We start from the raw sequence: 10,590 nt of genomic DNA, 5'->3' as shown, positions 1-10,590 counted from the left end.
GGCCTGCTGGTTTCACCGAGCAGAGCCGGTTTGTTTCTCCCCGCTCCCCAGGCAACAGGCCGTTAGTCACCCTGCCCGGCGATGGGGAACATAAGCCCCGTTCGAGTCAAGCCGGTCCTCCTCGCCCCCAGGCGGATATCTGGGCAAAGGCCCAAAGTGATTTATCCACCATGGGCCCTACTAGGCCCCAGGGCCTGAACTCTCCCCCGCAGTCACAGGGTTTGTGGGAAACCCACTTTCTACTACGGTCCCAGGGTGGTTTAGGTAATGGAGCTGAAAGTGCCGGCAGTATTGTGCAGGGGGGAATAGCAGGTATTTCCTAGAATAAATGTCCCTGAGTGATATTAAGACCACAATTTGTGGGGAGGGGGGGAGATAAGGAGCAGCATTGCTTGAGGAAGCTGGCTGAGCTATTTCTTTGCTTTAGAGAAGATCATGCACACTCATTCACACACACCCTTTCCTGTCACTGCATTACTAAAGAATTAAAAATGCCGACAACCAGCAGCACAGTTGTAATTGGTTTGATTGAAACCCAGACTGCCCCCCTCAAACAGACAAAGTTACTATCTCAGTGACATTTCATCCTGCAATTTCTGCCCTCTGCCTATAAGGTGAAATTGCTACCTCAGAGAAACAGTTCTCTTTGTCTAGACTAATGGGTAGGATTACATTTGATAAAGATATTTTAAATCCCTTCTTGAACCAGAGTTAGTGCCATAAAACTGCAGTTTATGGCAATTTTGAACTTAAATTCCAGGCGCAAAAAGTTAGTTGTAAGTCACCCTAACACCCGGTTATAGTTACAGCCTGCTCTTCATGATGGAAGTTTGTGCAAAGGTATGAAAAGAAGCTTGTATATACATAACTGCAGACAACTTTAACTGGATGTGTCACATACAAAGCAATTAAGAGGAAGATCTAATGTTTTCCCCATTCCTTGAGCACCGCAGGAAACAAACATTACAGATTGCAGCATGCCACTCCAATCACTACCAGATGTCATCCTCATTGAGGATACAAGACTACACAAGTAATACACTTTGATTACCCCAGCTGCCAACCTCATACCTATGCCATGAATGGAATGTATAGCTAGGTTATCCATCACAGATCTTATTTGTGCAAGCACTGAAATAAGCCTGAGGCTTGTTGCTCCAGTGGTAGCGAATTACTACCACTGCTTTGGACCTATAAGCCTGCACACTTTTTTTGATACAAAAGATTCGCACACCACTTTTCATAATTGTTTGCAGAAACTTTTTACTGGGGCTTAGCTATAGCCATTAATGGTGAATAAAGGGGTTTGGGGCTGCTAGATTCATAGCTCTTTTGACTGTTCGAGCATGGTTACCAGTGTGTATTTAATGATAGAATTGTTTGGCTGCAAAGCACCCCACATCTGTGAGGTACACTCAGTTGCATTAAACCCTTTCTGCAACTAAACAGGTACACTGCTACACATAAGTCAAGATGCAGCAGGAATGGACACAAGAAATGAAACAAATTACACCTGCCATAGATTTATTAGGAAAGAATAGTTACATTCCTTATAAAGTTGTGCCTAAAGGAACTCCTAGGTCTCCAGCTCTGGCTTCTAACATGGAGTGGAGGCTCCATACCTTCAGTGAAAAGCCACAACTTTAAATGAACACACAGTGCTTTAAATGCTTTCTGCAAAGCCCCCTCAACCATACAATCCTGTATCTTCACTTTTATATATGTTAAGGATCCAGCATCTCTCCCACAGTTTTAGATTTCCCTCAGAATTTACATTTCAGGGAAACAATCTCAAGATGCAAGTTTTAGTTTACAATTCCTTTCTCCTCAATACAGCAATAACCCTACATCAAGTCACTGTTAGGCTCAAGCTTCACACACCAGCAGCAATTGTTCAACACCCAGGGATAACAGAGTAGCAACCAGAGAATGTTTCACTGCTCACAAGGTGTTGTTTGCCTCCAATAACCAGCATTTCAGACACAAACCAATCCTGAAGCTTGGGGCATAGACAGTGAGAGGATATGCTTTTATTTTCAATTGGCAACGTAAGTGATTAGGCCACTAGGTTGCCACTGTGGAGGAGACACACTCCACTACATCAAGGCCTGATTCTTCAGTGTGCTGAAGCACCCAACAGATGATTGCCATTAGCAATCAATTAACTTTATAAAAGAGATTTCATGCATTAGCACTTTCTTCCCAGGGCAAAGACAAGAAATAAAAGCTATTTCACCACTCTCTCCAGTGCCCTAAGAATCTGTTCTCTTCAGAGTCAGTCCATTAACTCAGTGTATTGATCATGAAGCTTTTGGGAGCATCCTGGTACTACTATTAGGAAATGAAGTGGGTCTCCGGCATGATTTGATCAATTTTGTGGTCTGCTGGGTTTGCTGATGCTTCATAGTTGCAGATAGTCACTTCATGTCGATAAGCCTGAATCAAGGCAAACGTATTTAGTCCCATTAAAGCTCAGTTTACTCCACTCAAAAAAAAAAAAAAAAGAATCTGACCAGCTCTTCCCATTTCACTTCTGTCCAAAGTAGTCTCTCCCACCCTTCCCAAGATCTGCCCAAACTGAATCTGGTGCCAGCCATTGAGGCACAGGCACCTGTCCCAGCTCAAGAAATGCTTTACATTACAAGTCATCCCTCCATTGATGCTGAACCTATCCTATTTCAACGTTTTAAACCTGTAGTTGCAAGACTGCAGCTTCTTCTGCATGTATCTGGTTCTTAACAGAATCATGCCTGTGACAAAAAATATCCCTCAAATAAATCCAACAGCAATGCCAATGTGACGTTGCAGTCTTTTATAAAAATATGCTAGTGAGTGTGAATATAACGTAACTGGAATATGCTTCATGCAAAAGGTCTCATTACAAAGCTTATTATCTACTGAGTGTGGTCATCCTATTTGTATAAATGTATCACTCTTGTATCTGAAACTAGAAATATGAAATATAACTCTGATGTCCTATTGTAGTTATGCAAAGTGTGGGCCATTAATGGTGGTTTGGAATCTTAATGGCTCCCATTAACCAGGACAATTGCCTGTAGATGGCTCTGTTTTACTTGTAAGTCTTCCTGTATAACTGTGGGCTGGCAAGTGGGTAATGAAGCCATTCAATGACATGTGATCATGTCACCTGAACTGGAATCCATCTTTAACCTGGTGCTTTTCCATTGAGAAGGAGGGGTGGGAACCCAGAGGTACAAAGGATTCCCGCCTCATGCAAAAGATATATAAGTGGGTGGAACAGAACAAAATGGGCAGCCATCATGAGAAATCTCCTAGCTACCACCTGAGCTGGAACAAGGGCTGTACCAGGGGAAAGGAAAGGATTGTGAACAGACTCGGAAGGCGTCCAGTCTGTGAAAGAAACTTATTGAAACATCTCTGAGGGTGAGATTTTATCTGTATTCAGTTTTATTACTGTACTAGTCTTACACTTGAGTTTTAATTTTTGTATTTTGCTTGGTAATTCACTTTGTTCTGTCTATTACTACTAGGAACCACTTAAATCCTACTTTCTGTATTTAATAAAATCAGTTTTTACTTATTAATTAACCCAGAGTATGTATTAATACCAGGGGGGCAAACAGCTATGCATCTCTCTCTCTCAGTGTTATAGAGGGCGAACAATTTATGAGTTTACCCTGTATAAGCTTTATACAGGGTAAAAAGGATTTATTTGGGGTTTGGACCCCATTGGAAGTCGGGCATCTGAGTGTTAAGGACAGGAACACTTCTTAAGTTGCTTTCAGTTAAGTCTGTAGCTTTTGGGCACATGTTCCAGACCCTGGGTCTCTGTTGGAGCAGACTGGCATGTCTGGCTCAACAAGACAAGGTGCTGGAGTCCCAAGCTGGCAGGGAAAGCAGGGGCAGAAGTAGTCTTGGCACATCAGTTGGCAGTTCCCAAGGGGGTTTCTGTGATCCAACCCATCACAGTCAGCACCTCCCACTTCTTAACAGACTTTCTTTCACAGACTGGACGCCTTCCGAGTCTGTTCACAATCCTTTCCTTTCCCCTGGTACAGCCCTTGTTCCAGCTCAGGTGGTAGCTAGGAGATTTCTCATGATGGCTGCCCATTTTGTTCTGTTCCTTATATATCTTATATATCTTTTGCATGAGGCGGGAATCCTTTGTACCTCTGGGTTCCCACCCCTCCTTCTCAATGGAAAAGCACCAGAATCACAACAGTTCATGTGGGATACAGAGAAAGAAACTAACCAAGCATTATTTGGGTTCTGATTCAGTTCAGCAAATTAACTCAGTTACTGCTCAAAAAAAAAAAAAAGTCTCCATAGCCCTATCCAAGTTTCTTATAAATAACCACACCTAGACAGACCAACCATACAAGCTGCAATTTGAACCGACTTCTGCATTTGTGATGTTGTGTGTTCACTTTCTCCCCACTCTCACTCACCTCTGTCCACTCTCCCTTCAGGCCTATATAAAAGATCTTTGTTGTCTCAGCTCCAAAATTCTTGGAAATATGGATGGAGAGATGGTAAACATTTGAGAAACGAGCAATTCTGGAAGAAAAAACAAAACAGACTGAGTTCAGAGTTCAGCATGTAACCAGTCACCCAGGAAATAAATCCTAATTTCTGGAGCAGTTTCTGCACGGAAGAGGATGAAGGTGCTACTTGAAAAGGAAAGCCTATTGCGGTGTGGAGACTAAGCAGTGCCATGTAGGAGACCTGGTGTCTTAGCCATTCACTCCTTGGATCAACAAGAACCGGGAGGGAGGGTGAAGGAAGCACCTGGTGTGTCTGACTTGTGACTCCTCTGGTAGATTGCAGAACAGTAAAAGGAGCCTTCTTCAGTCCTCCTTGGTGTAAGAGGTGAAGGAGACAAGGCATTGAGAATTCCGTTTGGGGAGCCTCCAGGATACAAGACCCAAGATCTTCCCTCCCCAGGGAAAAGGTCTTCAACACCATTTAGGGACAGAGTTCTCACTCCAACACGAGTGCCGGGAAGAGCCAGAAAAGGCAGGTAAAAAGCACATTCTATTATTCGATGCGATGTTACAATGTGAGTGAAGGAACTGCTCTCCCCCTACTAACACTTTCTAACCATTGAATAGCATATGAGTAGGCTCCGACAAAAGGAACACAAACTCATTGACTCCAAGAGGAATAAACTCCAGTGCGTCCCTAACAGATGCACCACAAGAGAAGGGAAGAGCCTGTGTCGTACTTTGTCGGATACTCCAGTTCTCCTGTTAAATCTCGATTCAGACTGAACATCTGATCCGGTTCTCTGGCTGTGTCATCAAATGACATGTGAGGAATGTTCTTGAACCTGGGAGTGGAGAAAAACACAACAGTGGTTAAAATGCATAATTGATTTATTTATCTCCCCTCTCTTCCCACCACTGGGTTATTAAATTGGCTTTGTCCTGTGGAACACACACACACAACTGGATCAGCCAAGAAAACAGCACTTGCTCTTGTTTACTGCTCATAGTGTGTTGACAATTCCTGATATGATGCAAGGAACAGAGCTGTAGATTTAAGACATTCGCCACCCACAGCACTTCCAGTTCATGTCCTGCTCTACTCCACACTGATGAGGCCTCAGCTGTGTGCAATTCTGAGTGCCACACTTTAGAAAAGATGTGGACAATTTGAGAGAACCTAGAGGAGCACAACAAAAATGATAAAAGGTTTAGGAAATCTGTCCTATGAGGAAAAGGTTAAAAAAACTGGACATGTTTAGTCTTGAGAAAAGAGGACTGACGGGGGACCTGATAAGAGTTTACAAATATGTTAAGGGCTGCTATAAAGAAGACAATTGTTCTCTATGTCCACTGAGGGTAGGACAAGAAGAAATTGGTTTAATCTGCAACCAGGGAGATTTAGGTTAGTTATTAGGAAAAACTTCCTAACTATAAGGGTAGTCAAGTTCTGGAACAGGTTTCCAGACGAGGTTGTGGAATCCCCATCATTGGAGATTTTTAAGAACAGGTTGGATAAACGTCTATTTGGTCCTGCCCCAGCACAGATGGCTGGGCTTGATGACTTCCCAAGGTCCCTTCCAGCCCTACATTTCTATAAATTCTATATATAGAGAGGGGTTAGGATTTCAGTGCATGAGAGACAGAGCAAAGATGAGGGGAAAAGCTGCCGTTGATGGAAAGCCAAGTGATGATTAGGGCCCTGAATAAGTCACAATTTCACAGAAATTGTAAAATTAGCCCAATAACATAATTTTTCAAACAACATTTCTACTTCTGCCTCTGAGCTCTTTAGAAAAACCATGGTATCGGGCTGCTCCTGAAGCAGTAGGGAGGTAGGCTGGCAGCAACAATTGCCCGGCCCAGGGCAAGCCCCAGCTCACCATGAGCTCAGCTCCAGTCCAGACCACTGCTGCTGCTTTCTGTCCTGCCAGCCAGCTGGGAGGCGGTGTGGCACAGACAACATGCAGCAATTAGGAGCCCCGGCCTGCCCCACGGTGGCCCCCAGCAGGCCTGCGGGAGACACAGCAGCACCAGCTGGCAAACAGCTGAGACCGGGATCCTCTGTTTGAAGCACAAACAGGTCTGTGAGGGGCCTCTGCCCCAGCAGGGGGATGAGCTAGGCACCCCGCCACACATACACCCACTCGTGCTCCAAGTGGTGGATCCTGGTCTCAGCTCCTTACCAGCTAGCACTGCAGTGTCTCCCCCGAGGCCTGCCAGAGCTCCTAATCCCAGTGCCTTGTCAATGCCACACCACTCCCCCAGCCAGGGCAGGAAGCAGCAGCAGTAGCCCGGGTCTCAGCGGAGCACAGCATGATGTACAGAGCCCTGGAAATCTGCAGATATCTGCTTTGTATCCACAGACCATGTTTGTGGATCAGATGCGGATGCAAATTTTGTATCCATGCAGGGCTCTAGTGATCTAGGCCCCAATCCCGGCCCCAGACCAGGCTAGAACATTAATATTAATCTAATATAGGAGCTTCAACTCAGCAATATGAAAGGGGAGCCTGGCCTAAACTCAGGCCTGGAAGTCAGGTATTCCTGGTTTCTGATTTGAGCTCTGACACCAATGCCTGCTCCGGCTTTTAGTGTCCTTCTCATCTATAAAATGGGAATAGGAATACGGATGTCATTGGGCAATGAGAACTTTAGCTTTTCCTTTCCCAATGCAAAGTATTTAATTATTTTTTAAAAAGCAATGAGGTAAAAAAATACAATCCCTTAGTATGAGTCGCTCTAGTGTTCAGTCTTGGCTACACACAGCAAATGGAAGACCATAACTGAGGAGATGGTAAAAACACTGCTTGGAGATTTCAAAACTCTGCTCTAAAACAACTGTGCAAATAGACACTCTATACAATATCTGCCCAACATGATCTTTCCTGGTAGCCAGGCCAAGTTCCACTTACAGTCTCATCTCTGATGGGTGTGTATCATCATCCTCTCCCATCACAATTATCCCTTTTAGCTTCACGTTGCCTGTAAACCTGCCACGAAACACAGAATCAGTGACTTCCCCTCCACTATCTTCCAGTTAGTCTTGATTATACATCACACAATTCAGTAAATCTCAGTGAAGAAGAGCTGCCATCACCCAAACTTGTTTTCTAGTTTATTTCCCAAGAGCATTCAAGGGAGACTCTAGTGAGCAAAGAACCCAGCCACAAATAAAACTAAGTCCATCAGGTGCTAACAGGGCACGAAATGGTGCCAAGCAGGTACTTACGGGATATTGAACAGAAGTTCGACTTCATCATCACTTTCGACAAACTAAAAGATACAAAACTGGATTAAAAATAATCCTTTAGAAGCAGTTAATGAAGATACGCTGTAATGCCATATATTACGCTTCCTATGCACTTCCTTCTGCATCCGTTCATATCTGTATTCCTTCGGAAGCTTTGTGCTAATATAGTAGAACCATGTTAATATGCACTACTTTATTTTGGGAATTATGAATGAACAATATGGACAATGCATTAGCCAGGGAACTTTGTTTACACTGAAAATTATAGTTCAGTTGTATTTACACAGATACTGTACTAGTAAGTGTTCTAATGTATCCAGTAGAAAGAGATTTAATCCAAAAACCCACCGAAGCATACACTAGAAAATCTCTGTTGAGGCGTGAGACACAAAGGCTTTTTTTGTTATGGCTAATTTCACATCTATGCTAGGAGTACTTTGTTGGTATAGGGATGCCAGTATGCTATACCAGCAAAGTGCTCCTAGTGTGAATGCAACTGTACTAGCAAAGCTGCACTTTGTACCAGTACAAACCACCTCTACAAGCAAAAGAAGCTATACCAGTAGAAGACACCTTTGCCAGTATAACTGTCTACTCGTACTAAGGGCTTCTGCCAGCACAGCTATATTGGTCAGGGATCACACCTCATCACACCTCCTGACTGACAAGCCTGTGCCAGAAGAAGTCTATAGCATAGACATGACCTTAGGCCACATCTACACTAGGCACACATGGGCAGTATTGCTATACCCCTATAGCCAAGTGTGGATGCAGCTTATAAAGGCAGAACTGCCCTTTTACTGGCATACCTTATTCTGGCCTTCTCAAGTGAAACACAAAAGTGTGATTTTTACTGGTATAGTGTATCCACAGTGGGGCCGTGCTAGTATACTTATTTTGGAAAAGCCACCCCCAACAAATACAGTTATGCTGGTATACAAATAGAATGAATGACATCTGGTCAAACAGAGATCTCCACACCAAACTACAGGTCAGACTATACCATGCGATTGTACTGAACACGCTGCTGTATGGAGCAGACACATGGCCCTTAGCTCTGGCTAACAAAGGCAGATTGGAGGCTGCCCACCACAGACGGCTGAGAAAGACATTACATGTCACAGAGTGTCAAAATCACAAATGCAAGAGCACGGAGAACGGAGCTGACAAAGCAGGGCATGTTAGAAATCCCCAACAAAGAAAGAAGGCTCAGGTGGTTGGGACTGGAACATTCAATGCCAAGCAAGCATTGAATTGGGTACCCAAGGGAGGAGAGAGAAAGCGAAGAAAGCCAAGGACGAACTGGTATGGCGAATGCGCTAGCAACATCTGGGAAGCAGCAACCCGAATCAGAGGAACCGAACTCCTGAAGGGTCAGTGTCCCAGATGGAACGAAGCTCTAGGGGAGGTCCACAAACAGGAAGCGTGGACCTTCACTGCTGGCGCTTCAGGGCCAGGGCACTGGAGACAGCCTGGAATCTCTCAGCCCGCCCTGCCTGCTTTCCCCCATGGTGCAACCCCCACTGACGGCGGAGCACTAGGTACCCAGACCCCCACCACAGGAGCAGCTGCAGAGCCCAGCCAGCACAGGGGCTGGAGGCAGGCAAGGATCACATAGCGGGTGGCTGCGACAGCAAGGGGGCGGGGAGAGAGAGAAGCAGGGGGACAGCTAAACTGCACACCCCAGGGGATTCCCTCCCAGCCCTGTGTTCTTGGGGCCCAGCGGCCACCCCCAGCAGGGGCGCAGAGATGAGGTCCCCAGCGAGCAGCCACACCCGCTGCCGTTCAGGATATGGGGGGACTTTAAAGACTTCCTAGACTACAGGAACACCTGGCTGCACTGGTGCTGCTGGCACCTGTCTCCCCCTGCCCCGGGTTGCCAGGTGTCTGGTTTTTTTACTGGAATACCTGGTCAAAAAGGGACCTTGGCTGCTCTGGTCAGCACCGCTAACCGGGCCGTTAGAAGTCCAGTCAGCAGTGCTGCAGGGCAGGCAGGCTCCCTACCAGGTTCCGCGCAGCTCCAGGAAGCAGCCGGTACGTCCCTAGGTATGCTGCTGCCCCCGCCCCAAGTGCCGGCTCCACAGCTCCCATTGGCTGAGAACCACGACCAATGGGAGCGGCGGGGGCAGCGCACTCGGAGCCAGAGGGACCTGTCGGCAGCTCCCCTAGAGCCACCTGAGGCAAGCGCCGCCTGGAGCCCCCGGGACCCCCTCCCTCACCCCCACCCCCACCGCCTGCCCTAGCCCTGAGCCCCCTCCCGCACCCGAACTCAGTCCTAGAGCCCACCCCCTGCCCCCCTCAGCCCCGAGCCCCCTCCTGCACCCCAAACCCCTCATCCCTGTCCCCCACCCCCGCCCTATGAAAATGAGCTGGTGAGTGATGATGGGGGACAGCGAGCGGGGGGGGGGGGTGGAGTGGGCGTGGCCTCAGAAAATGGGCGTGGTCTCTGAAAATGGGCGTGGTCAGGGTATTCGGTTCTCTGTATTAGAAAAGTTGGCCGCCCCCCCCGGGCCGGTACCTGGCTGCGCCCCGCCCCGCCCCCCGGGCCGGTACCTGGCTGCGGTCCGCCCGCTCCTCCCAGGCCCGGAACACCAGCGCCCCGCTGCCCTCCCGCCGCTCGTTGAGGCACTGCAGCCGCTCGCGGTCGATGCGCAGGTAGAGGCCCCAGGCCAGGCCGCGGCGCTCGGGGGGCTCCTCGCGCTCGGCCCCGCCGCAGCAGCAGCCGCCCGCGCCGTGCCCGTGCCCGTGCGCCATGGCCCCGCCGCCGGCCCGCGGGAGGAGGGAGCGCGCGCGGCGTCGGAGCGCGGCCGCCTGCTCACGTGACGGGGACGGCGGCTCAGCCGCGACGGCTCCTGCGTCACGTGACGCGCC

The 10,590-nt window shown here is 47.6% G+C and overlaps 1 protein-coding gene across 1 annotated transcript; it reads right to left on the bottom strand.

Annotated features, from left to right (window-relative positions):
- Window positions 1-1,507: 1,507 nt before the first annotated feature.
- Window positions 1,508-10,518, bottom strand: PITHD1 (PITH domain containing 1). The gene is made up of 6 exons (XM_037882019.2): window positions 10,273-10,518; window positions 7,699-7,742; window positions 7,382-7,459; window positions 5,207-5,311; window positions 4,431-4,539; window positions 1,508-2,436 (listed from the first exon to the last, which is right to left on the bottom strand). The coding sequence occupies exons 1-6, from the start codon at window positions 10,471-10,473 to the stop codon at window positions 2,335-2,337; spliced, it is 639 nt and encodes a 212-aa protein (XP_037737947.1). The 5' UTR covers window positions 10,474-10,518; the 3' UTR covers window positions 1,508-2,334.
- Between the last annotated feature and the right edge of the window lie 72 nt (window positions 10,519-10,590).

The sequence above is a fragment of the Chelonia mydas genome, chromosome 19, assembly GCF_015237465.2.
Source record: "Chelonia mydas isolate rCheMyd1 chromosome 19, rCheMyd1.pri.v2, whole genome shotgun sequence".
In the NCBI taxonomy this organism is placed as follows: Eukaryota; Metazoa; Chordata; order Testudines; family Cheloniidae; genus Chelonia; species Chelonia mydas.
Note: the sequence above shows the minus strand (reverse complement) of the source record. Positions and strands in the feature narration are given on the sequence as shown.